This window comes from Gossypium arboreum, chromosome 6 (genome assembly GCF_025698485.1).
Source record: "Gossypium arboreum isolate Shixiya-1 chromosome 6, ASM2569848v2, whole genome shotgun sequence".
In the NCBI taxonomy this organism is placed as follows: domain Eukaryota; kingdom Viridiplantae; phylum Streptophyta; class Magnoliopsida; order Malvales; family Malvaceae; genus Gossypium; species Gossypium arboreum.
This window is the reverse complement of record NC_069075.1, coordinates 42,420,927-42,441,700: the sequence shown is the minus strand read 5'-3', so window position 1 is coordinate 42,441,700 and position 20,774 is coordinate 42,420,927. Positions and strand designations below refer to the sequence as shown.

At 36.7% G+C, this 20,774-nt stretch overlaps 1 protein-coding gene across 1 annotated transcript; it reads left to right on the top strand.

Moving 5' to 3' along the window:
- Nucleotides 1-2,278: 2,278 nt before the first annotated feature.
- Nucleotides 2,279-2,955, top strand: LOC108484891 (uncharacterized). The gene is made up of 3 exons (XM_017788776.1): nucleotides 2,279-2,346; nucleotides 2,492-2,611; nucleotides 2,760-2,955. Exons 1-3 carry the CDS (start codon nucleotides 2,279-2,281, stop codon nucleotides 2,953-2,955), a joined length of 384 nt encoding a protein of 127 aa, XP_017644265.1.
- Nucleotides 2,956-20,774: the final 17,819 nt, after the last annotated feature.

Below are 20,774 nucleotides of genomic sequence, written 5' to 3'. Positions count from 1 at the left end.
TGTTGTGATTAGCCATGAGACTTGGCTTGTAAATATTGGTATGGATGGCCTCTTAAGTTGGCCTAAATGGTATGTTTGATAAGTAAGAAATGTGATGTTTATACTGTTTATGTGATGGTTTATTATGGGATATTGAAGTAATGAGTTTGTGCATTTGGAATTTTGGTAAATTGTGATGATGTTGGCATATTGAATTGGTTGAGGTTATATAGTTTGATATGTGATTGAATTGGCATACTTTGGTTTCCTTTAAATGTATGCAAATGATACAAAAATGTTGTGGTTTTGGTGTGCTTGAGATAGGTGGGAAATGAGGTTTAAACCAAGCCTAATTTCGCCCCACATGGATGAGCACACGAGCGTGTGTCTCGACCGTGTGTCTATTATAACTTAGTTATGCAAGTTAGTCTTGAGCACGGCCTAGACACACGAACGTGTCTAGTGGTTATGTAAGACACACAGCCTTGGCACATGGGCGTGTGTGGTCATTTCGAAGGGTACACAAGCTAGACACACGGGCGTGTGGTTGGCTGTGTGACCCAAGTCAGTTATGACCAAGGACAAGGCACACGGGTTTGTCTTGTAGCCGTGTGGTTAAGTCAGTATGTATGCCCTGTTTTGCCACTGTTTAGACACAAGGGCATGTCTAAAGCCGTCTGAGGCACACAGCCTGTTCACACGAGTATGTGACCTTTGAAACTTTGAAAATTTTGTTAAGTTTCTGAGAAAATTTGTATGTTCTTGGTTTAGTCCCGACCCCTTTCTAAAGATGTTTAAGGTCTCCTTGACCTATGTAAGGGACTTTGTAATGATGTGTGACGATGATGCTATGATGATTGGGAAATGAATGCGAGATGATTATATTTGTCCTGTAACACCTTTAACCCTAGTCCGGCGATGGATACGGGTTAGGGGTGTTACACTTCTGTTGGGAATATCAGAACAGTAATGGAATTTTTGGATGTCATTCCTGAGAAGTTATCGGGTTTACCTCCTTGTCGAGAGATTGAGTTTGGGATTGAGCTTCTTTCGGGTACAGCTCTGGTGTCCATCACTCCCTACCGTATGGTACCAAAAGAGCTTACAGAGTTTAAGGCTCAACTACAAGAGCTTCTGGACCGTGGTTTCACCCATCCGAGTGCGTCTCCGTGAGGAGCACCAGTTCTGTTTGTTAAAAAGAAGGACGGGACTATGAGGATTTGTACTAATTATCAACAATTAAATAAGTTGACCATGAAGAATAAGTTTCTGCTTTCGAGGATCAACGACTTGTTTAATCAATTCCGAGGGGCTTCAGTATTCTCCAAGATTGACCTTCTGTCTGGGTATCATCAATTGAGGGTTATTGAAGCTGATGTTCATAAGATTACATTTAGGACCTATATGGACATTACGAGTTCCTAGTTATGCCTTTTGGTCTGGCGAATGATCCGGTCGCTTTCATGGATCTGATGAACCGGGTGTTTCAGCCTTGTCTGGATCAATTCATCGTGGTCTTCATCGACAAAATTTCGGTTTACTCTAAGACTGAGGATGGGCATGATGATCATCTTAGAGTTGTGCTTCAAATTCTCCAGGAAAAGCAGCTCTATGCTAAGTTGAGTAACTGCGAGTTCTAATTGCGAGAGGTAACCTTCTTGGGGCATGTGGTTTCCACTGAGGGGATTTTTGTGGATCCGAGGAAGATTGAGATTGTACTAGATTAGAAATAGCCTAAGAATGTGTCTGAGATCTGCAGCTTTCTGGGTTTAGCAGGATATTATCGGTAGTTTGTCGAGGGTTTCTCACTTATTGCAGCTCCCTTGACTAAGCTTCTACGTAAGGGTGTGTCATTTGTCTGAACTGATACACAACAATTGAGCTTTGATAAGCTCAAGTCTGTTTTAACTCAGGCTCCTGTTCTGATACAGCCTGAATCTAGAAAGGAGTTTATGGTGTATAGTGTGCGTCGCACGTCAATTTGGGATGTGTTCTGATATAGGATAGTAAGGTTGTGGCTTATGCGTCCTCTTAGCTTAAGACACACGAAGAGAACTATCTAATGCATGATCTTGAGTTGGCTGCAGTGGTCTTTGCATTGAAAATCTGGAGGCACTATCTATATGGTGAAAGGTGTATTATTTACATTGATCACAAGAGCCTCAAGTACCTCCTCACTCAGAAGGAGTTGAATCTTAGCCAGCATCGATGGATTGAGTTACTTAAAGATTATGACTGCACCATAGAGTATCATCCTAGTAAGGCTAATGTGGTGGCCGATGCTCTCACTCATAGAGCGATGTCTGATCTGAGGGTAATGTTTGCTCGCCTTAGTCTGTTTGATTATGGGAGTCTGCTAACCGAGCTGTAAGTTAATCCAACTTAGATTAATCAGATTTGGGATAAGCAGTTAGGGGATAAGTCTCTGAGCTTGCTATTTCGACAGATCGAGAGTGGTACTACTGCTAATTTTGGGTTAAACAGTAATGGTATGTTATGTTTTCGAGGACAGATCTGTGTTGAACGATTCTGATCTGAGGCAATCTATTATGAGGAAAGTGCATAGTAGCCCTTATGCAATGTATCTCAGCGGTAATAAGATATATCGCGATCTCCATGAGCTGTTGGCCAGGTTTCAAGCGTGAGGTTACAGATTTTGTGGCTTGATGTCTGATGTGCCAGCAGGTTAAGGCTGAGCACCAATTGCCTTCGGGTTTGTTGCAGCCAGTTAAGATTCCCTTATGGAAATGGGAACGTGTGACGATAGACTTTGTTAGTAGGTTGCCCTTGACACCTACTAAGAAAGATTCTGTTTGGATCATCGTGGATCGATTGACCAAGTCTGCTCACTTTATTCTGGTTCGGACCGACTACTCTCTGCAGAAGTTGGCAAACCTCTACATCTCTGAGATTGTAAGACTATATGAGGCTCTTGTTTCGATTATTTCTAATAGAGATCCTCACTTCACATCTTAGTTCTGGAAGAAATTACACGAGGCTCTGGGTTTGTGATTGGACTTCAGTACTGCGTTCCATCCTCAAACTGAAGGTCAATCTGAGAGGGTGATTCAGATACTAGAGGATATGCTTCGAAGCTGTGTGATTGATTTTCGAGGTAGTTGGGAGGATTATCTGCCGCTAGCTAAGTTCGCCTACAATAATAGCTTGCAGTCTAGCATCCAGATGGCACCTTATGAGGCTTTGTATGGTCGTAAGTGTCGCACTCTATTATGTTGGACTAAGTTAGATGAACAACGAGTATTGGGTGCTGAATTGATTTCAGAGATTGAGGATAAGGTTAGACTAATCCAAGATCGTCTAAAGGCGACTTCTTATAGACAGAAATCATATGTAGATCTGAAGAGACATGGTATTGAGTATTCTGTGGGGGACTTCACATTTTTTAAGGTCTCTCAGTGGCAGAAGTTTCTGAGGTTCAGTCTTAAGGGCAAGTTAAGCCCTAGGTTTATTGGGCCGTATCGAATTTTGAAGCGTGTAGGACTGGTCGCTTATCAGTTGGAGCTACCTCTAGAGTTGGAATATATCCACAATGTGTTTCACGTCTCAATGTTAAGGTGGTATCGGTCTGACCCCTCTCATGTTGTCTCTGTTGAGGAGATTGAGGATAGACCAAACTTGACCTTTAAAGAGGAGCCGATTCAAATTCTGGATCATAAATTAAGGTTCTGAGGAGGAAGTTCATTCCCTTAGTGAAGGTTTTGTGGCAGAATCATGGCATTGAGGAGGCCACGTGGGAACTTGAGGACTCGTTACGTCAGCAGTATCCTCATCAATTCTGATAAGGTAAATTTTGAGGTCAAAATTTTTTTTAGAAGGTAGAGTTGCAATGCCCTGACGTTCTTTTTTTTGTTAGTGTAAGTTAGTTTTGGTTCAATCAGATTTCTTCAGCGGCTTGATTAGGTTGTGCTCATTTTCTTATTCTTGGTTTTGGAAGGCTTGGGAGTGGTTTCACGTCGAATCGTTACCAGGTGTGTACCCAAAATGCTAAAATCGATATTTTGGAAAAAGCCAAAAATGGTCACTGTCGACGCCACACGAGCGTGTGGCTGCCCATGTGGTAGGCCGTGTGTGAGGACATGGTCGTGTGGTCGATGAAGGCATGGCTGTGCGCAAGACACAACCGTGTGGTGGATCGAGTGTGGCCGTGTGAGCCACATGGCCTAAGCCAAGTTTGGCATGTGGGCCCACACAGGCATGTCACACGGACGTGTAGAATTTGGGCCAGGCCGTGTGGGCCACACAAGCATGGCCAATCTGGACGTGTGGGTCCATACAGACATGTGGGCCCGTTATACTTAAATTTTTCGTAGGGTCGCACGGGTCATCCTAGTCGACTGTGGCCTACCGTAGGGTCAGTAAGGGCTAACTAAACCCTAAAACTATGTGATATATTGGGCCGATATATTGTTCTAAGCATGTCTGTGTTATGTATATCTGTTATCTGTTAAAGTAAGCATGTTAAGCATGTTTTATCTATTAATTCTGTATGTATGCTCTGTATTTGTTTCTATTTTGGGGTGGGATCTATTATGAGGAGGAAGTATTCTGATCGGTGTTGAACGCCTATATTCTGGCAGCTTGGCTACACATTATATCTGATATGTGTCTTAATGACACGACGTGGTGTATAGGGCTGGGTGGGTGTTTTTAATCCCACATGGTTGATAGGATGGTCGGAGATGGTGTGTAAAGGATGGGGGTAGGATTTTACATATCTGTATCTACATCTGTATTTGATTTTGCTACCGTATCTGAAAAGGGACATGAGTCTGTATCTGAATCTATTTTTGAGTTTTTGTTTGGTGTTATATGCTTGCAAGCTTAATTCTGTTGGGTTACACACTGAGTTTTTGTAAACTCACATCTGTTTGTTTATCTATCAGGTAATCCTTAGTTTTAGGCGGATCGGTGCAGTAGAGACTCAGCAGTGACCACTATTCTGTTAAACTACCTTAAACTACTAAATGGTTTATTTTTATTTTGGATTCCATTTGAGAGTTGTAATTTTAAGGACTCTCTGGACTGTTTGGTTTAACTGGTTATTTTTGGATTATTTTGACTATTTAATTACTTTGCTAAAATGTTTTATTAAAAATGATGGTTTTTACGCAAACAGTGGTTTTTCTTTAAAAACATGACTGTGATTTCAAACCAAACGATTAAAGCTTCCGCTGTAAATCAAATTTTTGGCAAATAAATCAATAAAGCAATGTTTTCTAAAATAAAGGTAAGGCATTTGACTTAGTTAACTGAAAAGATATTACGAGACAACTTCGTTTTCAAACTCATTCTATACAACATCACCAGATTCGGCCATAACGTCTAGGCCGGGTTTAGGGTGTTATAGTTTTTTAAAAAATTTTGCAACTTTAGGTGCATCCAATCATAATAAGTTTTAGATAGAATTATCATATTCTATTACTCATAAGTAGATCTTTCACAGTCAAATATTTTGCTTTCAACCCTTTAATAGGGATGATGACAAAAGAATATCACAAAGATTATAAATAAATATAAATTAATAACTCAGTCCTTTTTTATTCATATAAAATATAGTATTTTCCTTATTCACAATCTCAATATGAGATCCATTACAAATATCTTTTAAAAGTAATGCATTAAATAATTTTTTTTTCTTTTTAGATATTTATATATTAGCTCTTACGGAGGTTTAAACTAATTTTGTATTAGCTCTTACGGAGGTTTAAACTAATTTTGTACTATCAAATATTGGAATAATGTTTGTTTGTTTCAGTACCAAATAAGATAAATATTTTGTATCTGTAATGATAAAATTCATTACTAGATTTTCATATCCTTCCTCAAAGAATATTAACAGAAATAAAATATTTGGGCATACGCCACATATGTGGCCAATAATATTTCATATCACATTGATAACATAAGTTATCTTTACCCTTTGAAGAGTTATCTTGAGAACTCTAATTGTTCTCTTATTTATTACTACATTCCCACTTTTAGTGGTTCATAATTATATCTTTTATTTTCTTTATGTTTACATTCACTTTAGGGAATGCAACAAATCTAGTAGGACAAACTTATAAACATCGCAATCGATTCTTTACTTCATAATCGCCATCGCAAACATGTGTGAGATTTCAAATCAAAATCGATCTATTCATGATTATTTTCCAACTATAATAAACATAATATAATAAATAAAATATAGTAAAATATACCTAAAGATCTTTAACATCATTGTCATCACCTTGACTATTATCACGAGCACAAATCTATACTTTACCCATGCTTGTACAATAAATCAAAGATTGGGAATAAAAACCATAATCCATTTTAAGATTGAATCTTACTTCTCGATTTCATATAGATAATGGTATCAAATCTTTCACCATCCTTAAGAACAAAAAATAAGTTAATCAAAACAATGATAATGTCTAATGGAAGAAGAATGAAATATAATAATCAGATATGAAACATTAAATAAAAGAAACTTCTTGTAAAACCTTTGCATCTTGCTGTCAAAGATATTGAAAATCATGAAGGATAAATTTGATCGTTGATAAAAGGAACTATCACTTTGAGCAAGATCGTACTGATAATGTGTTATAAAATAAAGAAAGATGGGGAGAATAAAGAACAAAGAAAATATGAAAGCGATAGAGAATGTACTTTAATAAGGGGGTGATTTACAATGCTTTATCAGAGTCTCTATTTATAGGCATAAGAAGTATAAAAGAAGTAGAGATCTAATTCTAATAACTATTAAAATTTAAAGTACATCAACACTTTATCTTTATCGTCATGGACATCCATTTAATAAGATATTCATAACAATAATGAAAATGTAATTAAAGATAGATATTACTTCAACACTTATTATGAGCTTTAATAAATGTAAAACAACTCTATCTTGAATGTTTATGTAAATATCTTAACAAATATTAAAATTATCGAATTAACTATTAATTTTAAAAATTAGTGTCTCAATTTTTAATTTTATTTTTAAAAACTATTTTAGCATACAAAATCTAATTTAAAATAAATACTAATATTACAAGTATTTTAAATTTTGTATTTTAATCTTCTACTTTAATCCATTATTCTCGTCATCATCTTTGATATTGATCTTTTCTTCAATTTATCATCATCTAAATCTACTCATTTTTGTCTACCTCGACCAGTGGATATGTCTCTTAATGTCCCTAAAATTATGATGGCATAAATAGTACTATTATGGGAAAATATTTAGTAAAATTTTCCTTAGTAGTGAATTGCTTTTATCAATAAAAATTAAAGGAAGTAGTTGAACATCCAAAAATTCATTAGACTAGATTGTAAAGAATAAAAGGTGCAAGAGATATAAAAAAAATAGTTATATGTTGAAGGGTGAATATAAAGAAGTACAAAGGGTAAAATGGATATAACTCTCAAGAAGATATATTAAGAGTTAAAAAGAAAAAGAGAGAAAGTAAGTGTAGCTTTAGATGATTTTGGACCATTAGATTAAGTGGAACAAAGAAATTTAATTTGGACCTAAGTAGATAATTTTATTTGTGTTTGCGTAATTTTTAAAAAAAAAAATGTATAAAAATTTCTACGCATCTTCTCTACCACGGTAAGAAAGAAGAAAATGAAGGGAAACTTGCTCTTTTTCATCAAAATCTACCCAAATCCTTTTATTTTTCATCAAATTCTAAGTGAAATTTAGCTTAGTATGATGAAAAATAGTTACTTTCATGATAATTTAATCAATTAGAAAGTGATTCAAATGTTTGATATGTTAAATTTTATTTACTTTCCTTGGAATTTAATTTTTCATTGAGAGTTATTTTCCCATGAATATGACAATGTGATTCTCGTAATAAAATACAGAAAAGTTGTGAATTAAAAGTTAAAAAAATATTAAGACAAAATTAACCTTATTTTGTATTAATTTATTAATAAATGTTAAAAAAACACTATTGTCTTCTTCCTTTGTCCTACTATTTTATTTTCTCTATAACTTGAACCAATTATTCATAAGTATTATATATACATATATTTTTAAATTTATTTCAAAACAAGTTTTACATATACATGATTTTATATGTGCATTATCATATTTACAAAATATATGTAGGACAAATTTAAAATAATTTTGCTTTTAATTAACATTATAAATTATTTTTTAAATTTTAATTAAATTTTATTATTAAATATTTAATCCAAATATTTGTTAAGAAGAAAATATTATAAAGATGAAATATATGAATATTATCATTTATTTAATAATGGATAAATTACTATTGCATTCTATAAAAATACGTAGTGAACCGAGCGTGATAATATAATTTTCTTAGGATTTTAATCAATACATCCCCATATATAATGAACATTATAGAGTAGTTTTCCGACAATTACATTTCGTTTATGAAAAACTACCAAACATTACCTAAATTTAATTACATGTTAGGATTTAAGAACTCATGGTTGGAAGTTAGAGAAAGTTGAGGGACAAGGTGAGAAATTTATGTTTTCATCATGTATTAATGTTTATTTTAAGTAAAAACATGTAATATTATTATTGGATATGCATTTTGCTTTTTGTTTTTATTTTTAATGAAGAGAAATAAAATGGAATAGGAAAAGTGGTGTAGAAAAAGAAAAATATAGTAAAAAATTGAAAGAAGGAAGAAGATGACTTAAGTTACTTATTCAAGCCGAAGTCAAAGTAAATACTCTTCTCAACTCTTATTTATCATATTTGGATTTAGTTGAAAATTTTATAAAATATGATTTAGAATAATATTTAAAGAATTAATAAGTTAGATGGAGAAGCAAGCATTAATATTGAAAGTGTAAAAAGGGTAAAACTAAAGTTGTTGAAGTTGATATTCAAATCTCAACAAAAATAGTTTAGCAAATTACATTAGAAGTAACTTCAAAAACTCATCAAAAAATACATAGATTGAACTAAGAGTAGAGCCAAATATGGTTGAAACGCTTGTTGAATCTAGTTTTAATTAATCAAATTATACTTACATCATAATTCTGTAAAAATCTATTTTTTAGTATGTTGAAAATAGTGATTTCAAGACCACAATTCCGACAAGAGAGAGCCTATAGATATATTTAATGAATATTTATGAGTTAAATATAGTATAATATTGAATCGAGATTTAATAAATTTTATTAATTGGTCAGTTAGTCAAGGTACAAATGATGCATACCAAAAGCCAAGTGGTTTTGAAAAATGAGGTTTCGGGACCTCATTTCTGTAAATTAAAGCCATAAATATTTTTATTATTTATGGAGTTATTATATAGATGAATTGAAGTTTGATCCAAAAGTTTTAGTGATTGGATGGTTAATTAAAGAAAAAAGACTAAAAATGTAAAAAAAAAAACTAAAAAAGTTAATTGATATTGATTTTTATTTGTTAAGATGCTTAATTAATAAATGCTTAAGGATCAAAGTGGAAATTAACCACTTTTTAAATAGTGGTGGAATGTGTGAAATTAAAATAAAATAAAATAAAGAACACATAGATTTTTACGTGGAAACCCTTTCGGGAAAAAAACCACGGGCAGAGGAGAGGAAAATTCACTATGTCGAATTCGAATTTATTACAAGAGGAATAGACTATGTCTATTTATAGGCTTTAAAGCCATATTCTAGTAAAACTGAAACACCTTGTTCTAATCAATATCAAATAGATAGAATTTAATAACCTTATTCTAAAATAAAATAAAAGAAGTGTAACTCTAAATGGATTCTTCTTTTATTTTATTTTACCACTGTATTTTATTTAAATAAGGAGTCGGGTCACTTAATTCTAACAATCTCCATATTGACACGAATTTTCAATGAACAAGTTCTTCATCGTGAACTCTCAACGAACAAGTTCTCCACCTCTTCCATAAAACCCTTTAAGGGTTTAACTTCAACAATGAACATCAACCAAGTGTAAGCAATGCTCAAACTTGGTTATAGGAAGTGACTTAGTCATCATATCTGCAGGATTTTCATGAGTACGAATTTTGCTCACAACAATATCACCACGAGAAATAATATCACGAACAAAATGATACCGAACATCAATGTGTTTTGTTCTCTCATGAAACATTTGATCTTTTGTAAGAAAGATGACACTCTGACTGTCACAAAATACTATGATGATTTGAAGGTCTTCATTAAGTTCACTAAAGAGTCCCTTCAACCAAATAGCTTCTTTACAAGCCTCAGTAATCGTCATGTACTCAGCTTCAGTAGTAGACAAAGCGACTGTAGATTGCAAAGTGGCTTTCCAACTGATTGCACAACCTCCGATTGTAAAGACATAACCTGTGAGAGATCTTCTTCTATCAAGGTCTCCAGCAAAATTAGCATCAACATACCCAATGACTCCATCTCTAGTTCTTCCAAACTGTAAGCAAACATTAGTAGCATCTAGTAAGTATCTTAAAATACACTAAACTGCTTTCTAATGTTATTTACCGGGATTCGCCATGTATCTACTAACTGCACTGACTGCATATGATAAATCTGGACGTGAACGAACCATAGCATAGATGAGAAATCCCACTACACTAGAGTATGGAACATGTGACATGTACTCAATCTCATCATCTGATTGTGGAGACAAAATGATGAAAGTCTGAAATGGGCTGTTAAAAGAGTACTAACAGGCTTAGTACTCTGCATATTGAACCTGTAAAGAACTTTCTCAATGTACCCTTTTCTGACTTAGGTACAATTTACTTGCTTTTCTATCTCTGAGAATCTCCATTCCAAGTATCTTCTTTGCTGGTCCTAAATCTTTCATCTCAAATTCTTTACTTAGTTGGGCTTTGACATTTCTCATCTCTCCTTTATCTTTTGCTGCTATCAACATGTCATCAACATAAAGAAGTAGATACACAAAAGAACCATCACTATTTTTCTTAAAGTAAACACAACTATCAAAACTACTTCTTTTGAAATCAGGAGAAGTCATAAAAGAATCAAACCTCTTGTACCACTGTCTTGGTGATTGTTTCAAACCATAAAGGGACTTTTTCAGCAAGCAAACATGGTCCTCTTTTTCTAAGACTATAAAACCCTCTGATTGTTGCATGTAAATATCCTCCTCAAGTTCTCCATGCAGAAATGCAGTTTTTACATCTAACTGCTCAAGCTCAAAATCATTCATGGCCACAATACCAAGGAAAACTCAAATCAAACTATGCTTAACAATTAGGGAGAACACATCTGTGAAGTCCACTCTTGGAATTTGACTGTAACCCTTTACAACAAGCCTTGCTTTATATCTGGGTTCTTCAACTCTTGGAGTCCCTTCTTTCTTTTTAAACACCCATTTACAACGAACAACCTTTTTACCTTTAAGAAGTTTCACAAGATCCCATGTTCTATTTTTTTGGAGTGATTCCATCTCCTCTTGCATAACAAACATCCAATTTTCTGAGTCTTCACAGCTAACCGCCTCAGAATAATTAGATGGCTCTTGATTCGCATCTATATCTTCAGCCACATTTAAAGCATAAGCAACTAGATCAACCTCGGCATACTTCTTTGGAGGTTTAATTTCTCTTCTAGTTCTGTTTTTGGCAATAGAGTATTGTGGTGAAGAAGCAACTCTATTCTCAATTTTTGTACTGGCTTGAGGAATTGACTCTGTATTAATCTGATGCTCCACCTACTTTTGATTTTCTTTATTGGAAGAGTCTTTAAGAGATAAGTTAGGTGGCATAGCAGTTTCATCAAAAACAACATCTCTGCTAATCACAACTTTTCTATTTTCAAGACACCATAACTTATACCCTTTTACACCAGCTTTATAACCAAGAAAAACGCATTTAATGGATCTCGGTTCCAATTTTCCATTATCAACATGAGCATACACAGGACACCCAAAGATCTTTAAATCAGAATAATTAGCAGGATTACCATATCATACCTCTTGTGGAGTCTTTTTCTCAATGGCAACGGATGGGGATCAGTTGATCAAAAAACATACAGTAGAGGCTGCTTCGGCCCAAAATGACTTTGGTAAGTTGGCATTTGACAACATACATCAAACCTTCTCCATGATCATTCTGTTCATTCGTTCTGCAATGCCATTTTGTTGTAGAGTATAACAAACTGTCAAGTGTCTCATGATCCCTTCTGACTTGCACAATCTATTAAACTCATCAGAACAGAACTCTAAACCATTGTCTATGTGGAGGTATTTTATTTGTTTTCCCGTCTGTTTTTCAATCATAATTTTCCAAGACTTAAATACGAAAAACACATCGCTTTTCTACTTCAAGAAGAACGCCCAAACTTTTCTGGAAAAATCATCAATAAAGGTTAGCATATAATTAGCTCCACCTCTCGAAGGCACTTTGAATGGCCCCCACAGATCAGAATAAATATACTCCAACGCTCCCTTCGTGTTATGGATTCCTCTGGTGAATTGAACTCTCTTTTTCTTCCCAAAAACACAGTGCTCACAGAAATTCAGTTTGAAAATTCCTTGCCCATCAAGAAGTCCTTTTTTGCTCAATTCTGTCATGTCATTCTCACTCATATGCCTTAGGCGCATATGCCAAAATTTAGTAATATCATCATCTGACAAGAAAGAGGAAGCGACGCTGCATCACTAGTAACAGTAGAACCCTGCAAAATATATAACTTGGCAGTCTTTCTCTGCCCTTTCATCACAACAAGGGAACCTTTGGAAATCTTTAAAACCCCACTTTCAGTTGTGTATCTGTACGCTTTTGAATCAAGAGTACTCAACAAAATTAAATTTCTTTTCAATTCTGGAACATGTCGTACGTCACTAAGTGTTCTGACAACTCCATCAAACATCTTAACTTTAATTGTTCCAACACCTACGATTTTACACGAAACATTATTTCCCATCAAAACAACACCTTCAGACATTGTTTCGTAAATTGTAAACCAATCCCGATTGGGACTCATGTAGAAAGTGCAGCCTAAATCAAGTATCCATTTCTCGCTTACTTTAGAATCATTGATAGAATCGGCTAGAAGTTCACCATCGCTGTAGTCTTCTACAACATCAGCTTCACCAGAATTTTCTGGTTGTTTTCTCTTTTGATTCGCAGCCTCTCTTTTAATCTTGTTCTGTAGCTTATAACACTCAGATTTAATATGTCCTTTCTTCTTACAGAAGTTACAAGTTTTACCTCTGTTTGAAGACTTCGATCTACCCTTAGATTTATCGCGAGGATTCTGTTCCTGCATCCTTCCACGATCATCATCAGCATTCTGATCTTGTCTCCTACGAACAATGAGACCCTCTCCCTGAGAGTCAAGTTTAACCACAAGATGCTTCATCTTATCATACGAGGTTAAAGAATCATAAACCTTATCAACTGTGAGAGGCTCGTGGCTATATAAAATCGTGTCTCTAAAGGTTGAATAAGATGGAGGCAACGAACAAAGTAGAATCAACCCTAGATCTTCCTTATCATACTAAACCTCTATGGCCTCTAAGTTTGAGAGAATTTCTTTAAACACTGTTAAGTGTTCATGTACAGACGCACCTTCCTCCACACGATGAGTGTAACACCCCTAACCCGTATCTGCTGCCAGAACAGGGTTTCAGAGCATTACTACCATTTACAGATCACTAAAAAAAATTTAAATACTTACCGATTCAATGCATCATATAAATAAATATATTACCATTCAATCAACAGTTTTGACACTTGTATAAGCATCAAACAATGACATTGTTAGTATACTTGCACATATCTCATATAAATTCAACATTGATATATCTATTTTCTCGACATATCGCACTTGAGTTTAATAATAGTCTCAACTTACATAATTTCCTTGTATCAACATATCAAAGATAATCATATATGTACTTGTCATGAAACATATCATGCTCTTACCATTTCTTCATAAGCATATATCATTCATTTCATTATATCAATATTTCATGCTCTATCATTTCCATATATTTTATGTATATTTATTAGGTAATAGTTTATATCAAACTTAACATAAATTATATTCCATGTACTTATACTTATTTCGTTTATCTATCTTTATAATTATTTCATATAACCATTAGTCATCGATACATATTACACGAATATCAATTGTTCAACAGATGTCATAGCGTCTCCCATCCATGGTCTTATTTATCTTTGACATGATGCCATAGTGTCTTTCAACTATGGTCTTACTCATTTTCTGTCATGTTGCCATGGTATCTTTCAACCATGGTCTTATTCATTTCATGTCATGATGCCATGGTATCTTTCAACCATGGTCTTATTTATTTCCCGTCATGTTGCCATGGTATCTTTCAACCATGGTCTTTGTGACAGCCCAAAATTGACCCTAGTCGGAATGTGGTTTCGGGACCACAAAACCGAGGCATAAAAATAATTAAAAATTTATTTTGATGCCTATAATATGTGTGTGCTCATGTATGACATTTTATGATGATTGATTTAGTGTTATAAAGGTGAATTCCACTAGAAAGGACTTAGTAGTGAACTTGGAAAGTACGATAGGGAAATGTGTGATGACTAATTAAAGCATGCATGCAAAATAATGGACTTGCATGTCAAATTCCCCTTTTTACAAGTGATGGCCGGCCATGACAAAGAGATATGGGCTAAACATGTCATGAAACATGTTTTGTTGGGCATTAGGGAGAAATAATAAACAAATAAGCATGGGTAAGAAAAGAATGAAAAAAAAAATGTGTGAGAGAGTAGCATCCCCCATTGCCGTGCAACCAAGAAGAAAAACAAAAAATTTGTTCATCCTTGTTCTCTCCTTTTGGCCAAAAATACTAAGAGGAAGAAGGATTTTGCTTCATTTCCTTTGTTTAGAAGAGATCTAGAAGGTGATTTGGCTAAATTTGCATCAAGAGTAAGGTATGTATGAGGTTGTGTTGGGAGTTTCATGCATGTTTTGGTTGCTAATTTGATGTGCATGTTAGCCATGGCTCAAATCTTTGTTATGCCATGGAAATGGCATTTGGCCAAAGTTGTTATGGTGATAAAGCCATTGCATGCTAAGTGTGAAACTTGATGATGATGCATGCAATGATGGATTGTCTACCTATGAGTAAGATTTTGAGCTTTCTTTTGTTTTATCATGATTGAAGTTGAAAAGAAGCATGATTGTCATATTCGCCATGATGCATTCTTGAGCATGATTCATGCTTCTTGCATGTTAGTTAAAATTTGTGTTTTGGATGGCTATGGACACCTTGAAATTGGCCATGCTCATATATGCATATATATGATTGCACATTATGTTTTGGTTATGAACTAAGTGATGAATATATTGGTTTAAAGAAGAAGATGTGGAAGAATGCTTGTGAAATTGCAAGCACAATTAACCTAGCACACATGTAGGTGCTTGATGCTATATTATAAGTTTTGGGCCACAATGTGCAAAGCATTAATTAGTAAATTGCATGCTGTTTTTGTGAGGTATTAAGTGCAAAATTGACCTCAACATGTACATGAATATTCGCCTTGGGTAGCCTATTGAAGGCCTTAGCATTTCCTTGATGCTCGAATAAATTGTATTGAATTGCTTGATGTAGTATAAAATGTGCATGACCATTGTGTATTCAAGCTAAAGGGTGGCCATATGACCATTTAAACTCCTTGTCATATTCGCCAAAAGCTAGCACAATGAGGTTTTAATAAATTGAATTTGTTTGAATTAGCTCAAGAGCTTAGAGGGCCACAATTGGACAAGGGAAGGAGAAAGTGATCGAATAGCCGAAAAAGCCGTTCGACAACATCCGAGGTAAGTCCTCAAGAAGTGACCCTACTTGAATTGTGTGAAATAAAGTATGGATGTGTATTGATTATTGATTGTGTATGCATGAGTATTTGAATTCTACGGGCTAAGTCCCGGCGAATATGCTTGTGACTATAATTGCGTTTGAGCCTTAATAACGAAAATGAATTATGTATGTCCAATGATAATTGATGTATGTGTTCATGGGAAATTGAATGATATCCGGGCTAAATCCGAAGACAATTATGCTGGAAATTATATCCGGTTAAGACCCGAAGGCAATTGCGCTAGTGGCTACATCCGGGCTAAGACCCGAAGGCATTCGTGCGAGACATTCTATCCGGGCTAAGACCCGAAGGCATTTGTGCACGTGATTATATCCGGTTATATTCCGAAGAATCTTGGGCTGGAGGTGAGTGTTGGTTGCTGTAATGAATTCAATTAGTACACTCGAAAAGCCCAAAGGATAAGGTACGTTATATGTGCATCGGAAAGTCGACATGTTTGAGCAACATTCGCTCAATCGACTAATGAATTTCAGTTATTGAATTGATTGATACTTTGTGAAATTATATAATGATGAAGTGTGAAGTAAGAATGTGTGTAAATGAAATGATGCATTTGGCTATGTGAATGTATTGCTGTAATTAGAGTTGATTATATTCCTTGAGACTTACTAAGCATAAAAATGCTTACCCCGTTGCTTTGGCTCTCAGTTTTCTAGATTTCGCTCGAGGCAATCGGATTTGGGATCGTTGAAGTCGAAGTCATTCACACTATCAAGCCTCCATTTTGGTATAAATTTTTGATTGAACTTGAGATGGCATGTATAGGACTACCTCTTGTTTGTTAAATATGTTGTAATGTAAGTATGTACGGCCATGCGAAAATGGCTCGAAAAGGGAAGCATGAACTTAGACTAATTGTGGGTTGTATGTATATATTTGGTGTCATGATGTGGCTATGGCTTGGAAATGGGAATTTTGGTCATATGATCAGCCATTGGCATGGTTAAAATGATCATATATGAACCTATGTATGGCAAGACTAGTTGATTCATGGAGACTACCAAATAGGTAAGTCCTACCTTAAAAACAGATGCTGCCAGCTGCAGTGGCATGAATGTGAAAAATCACCAAAATTCATAGGAATGGAATTAAATAGTGAATAAGCTATGTAAATGAACCTTGATGAGTCTATTTTCATATGGAAGAAACGAAATGGTCATAGGAGTTACAGGTTAAGAGATATTAAAGCTATTGTGAGACAGGGCCAGAATGGTTTCTGGGTTCCCTGTCGTAACTTTAAAATTCACTATAAATTATCCAAAAGAATTAGGAGACATACCTTATATGTACAGATTCCATTTTGAGTCTAGTTTCATTAGAAACAAACGACACCAGCATTAAAGCCCTGTACAGAGAGATATTAAAGTTATACCGCGCGAAGGTCAGAGCAGTCGATCCCTGTAACATGGGTAACTTTAACTAATAAACTGTACCAATTGGCCCGACCAAAATCCTAGAAATAAATCCATGGATGGATATATGAGTCTAAATTCAGGAAAATTTACGAAACCAGTTTCCGAGGTTTGAAACTCGAGATATGATTTTAAGGCGACAGTGACGCAGTTTTCCAGCCTGACTGGAAATGTCAAATTGGTGGGCAAAACATGTGAACTTGGCTTGTTAACCCCTCGGGTCCGACACCGGCGATGGTCTCGGGTTTGGGGTGTTACAATTTTATTGGTATCAGAGCCACGGTTTAGTCGATTCTAGGACTACCGTGATGTGTTTGGGGTCTAGCTATACATGCCATTAAATGATGAATCGATAGTGTGATGATTTCTGACAATTTGACTTTATGTTTGTTTATAGCAATGGATCCGATCCCAACCGAGCGATAGCTGATGATGTGGAGAGTGTGGCGCTGCTCCGCGCAAGGGACAGCGCGCGGACTCTCAACCTATGGCCAGCAATCCTAATGACAAGGCTAGGCAAGCCTTTTATAGTGTGATGAGCGAATGGTTTAATCAATACATTCGAACCAACACACTGTTCCACAACCTCCATTCCCGAAAAATGCAACCCCGCACCTACAATACCTCCGTTGACTGACCAAATAAGGTCAAGTAAGCCCCAGTCGATAGGATTGAAAACATGGGGCCACTGAATTTAAGGCTACGGATGATGATGATGCCGAAGCGAGCTGAATTATGGTTAGATAACACTATCCGGGTGCTTGATGAGCTATCCTGTACACCGATGAGTGCTTAAAGTGTACCATCTCCTTGCTACATGAGTCCGCCTACTATTGGTGGAGTACTCGACTTACGTGGTGCCTAGAGAGCAAGTGACTTGGGAATTCTTTCAAACCGAGTTCGAAAAAAGTATATCGATCGAGATTCATCGACCAAAAGCGGAGGAATTTCTTGATCTTAAGCAAGGTTCTATGTCCGTTATCGACTACGAACGAAAGTTTGTGAGGCTTAGCGATGCAGCGAGAATGCATTTCGTCCGAAGCTATTATGTGTGGCGCTTCGAGGATGGGCTGAATGATGATATAAGGATGTTTGTTGGCATTCTCGAGATACGAGAGTTCGTAGTACTTGTTGAGCGAGCTTGTAAAGCCGAAGAGCTTAGAAAGGAGAAACAAAAGCTGATGTGGGGATTGGAGAATTCGAAAGAGGTCCTCGGAAAGTCTCTTCAACAAGCATCGAAGAGATTTCGAGATGATGCGAGCCGGTCTAGAGGCGTTTGGGCTTTTCTAGACGAGGACGCGATCGACCCTGTGACCACACGAGTCACTTGATCGCCGATGGTGGAAATGATCACGAGAGAGGCGGAGTGTCCACATTGTGGCAAATGGCATTCGGGAGCTGTTGGTTTCGTGATCGTTCTGCTATAAGTGTGGATCGGCCGACCACTTTATGAAGGATTGCCCGAGGATGCATGAGCAGAATGTAAGTCGAGTGCAAACCGGGTGCTACCATCGCCGAGGTAGGCCACCTAGAAATATGGGCAATGTCGGTGGCGGTCGAGAGGATCTAGAGATGCTACCATCAGATCCGAGGCTCGTGCTCTGCTAGGACTTATGCCATACGCGCACGCGAGGATCTGCCTCTCCGGATGTTATTACCGGTACTTTCACTCTTTTCAATACAAATGTGATTGCTTTGATTGACCCCGGTTCTACTCATTCATATATATGTGAAACCTTAGCATCCAAAGAAGACTTTGCCTATTGAGTCTCTCGAGTTTGTAATTCGGTGTCAAACCCTTGGGTCATTACGTGCTTGTTAACAAAGTGTGCAAGAAAAGTCCCCTAGTGTTCCGAGGTTCTTGTTTTCCGCGGACTTAATGCTTTTGCCGTTCGATGAGTTCGATGTTATTCTTGGTTTGGATTGGTTGACCATGCACGATGCGGTTGTAAATTGCAAGAGCAAGACTATCGATTTGAGGTGCGCGAATAATGAAATAGTTCGGGTTGAGTCCACGGACTTAAAGGGTTGCCACCGTAATATCGCCGATGTTGGCCCGAAATATGTAAGAAAAGGGTGCGGCGTACCTTGCGACGTGCTTTCGATGACAAGGAATCGAGAAGAAACCCGAATCTGTGCCCGTGGTTCGTGAATACCGGATGTTTTCCCGAGGAATTGCGGGTTTACCACCTATTCGGAAATAGAATTTGGCATCGAATTGGTACTGGTACCACTCCAATTTCGATAGCTCCGTATCGTATGGCACCAACGGAATTAAAGGAGTTGAAAGCTCGGTTGCAAGAATTGGTGGATAGAGGTTTTGCTCGCTTGAGTTTTTCACCTTGGGGTGCGGTGTTGTTCGTGAAGAAGAAGGATGGAACCATGCGATTGTGCATCGACTATCGTCGACTTAACAAAGCGACGATAAAGAACAAATATTCGTTGCCACGTATTGATGACTTGTTCGATCAAGCTGAAGGAGCCTCGGTGTTCTCGAAAATAAATTTGAGATCGGGCTACTATCAATTGCGAATCCGAGATTGAGACGTGCCCAAGGCGCCTTGAGCGAGATATAGTCACTATGAGTTCCTAGTGATGCCGTTTGGGCTCACTAATGCCCTGCGGTATTTATGGATTTAATGAATCGAATCTTTAGACCATATTTGGATCGATTAAGTAGTCGTGTTCATTGATGACATCTTGGTCTATTCAAGAAATGAGACCGAACATCTTGAACACTGCGGTTAGTCTTTGCAAATTTTACGGGACAAGCAATTATATGCTAAGTTCAGCAAGTGTGAGTTCTGGTTAAGAGAGGTTAGCTTCTTGGGTCATGTGGTATCTGCATCGGGTATTCGAGTCGACCCGAATAAAATTTCAGCCATACTAAATTGGAAGCCTCCGAGAAATATTACTGAGGTTCGAAGCTTTTTGGGGCTTGCCGGTTATTACCGACGATTTGTAAAAGGCTTCTCAACGATAGCCACGCCGATGACGAAGCTACTCCAAAAGGACGTTAAGTTCGAATGGACGGAGAAATGCCAAAAAAGTTTCGATCAACTGAAAACTTATTTGGTGAAGCCCCAATTCTAGTGCAACCCGAGTCCAGCAAAGAGTTTGTCATCTATAGCGACGCCTCTCTACTTGGGTTAGGTTGCGTATTAATGCAAGAAGGTCGAGTTGTGGCCTATGCGTCGAGGCAATTAAAGCCACATGAGAAAAATTATCCGACTCATGATCTCGAATTGGCCGCCATCGTATTCGCCTTAAAGATTTGGCGACATTACTTATTTGGTGAAAGGTGCCATGTATACTCGGATCACAAAAGTCTCAAGTATTTGATGACCCAAAGAGACTTAAATCTGCGACAAAGATGTTGGCTCGAGTTGTTAAAGGATTATGAGTGATCATTGACTATCACCCGGGAAAGGCGAATGTGGTTGCGGATGCCTTGAGTCGTAAATCGTTATTCACTTTACGACGATGAATGTGCACTTGTCTATCCGATCCGACGGTGTGTTAGTGGCTGAATTGAAAG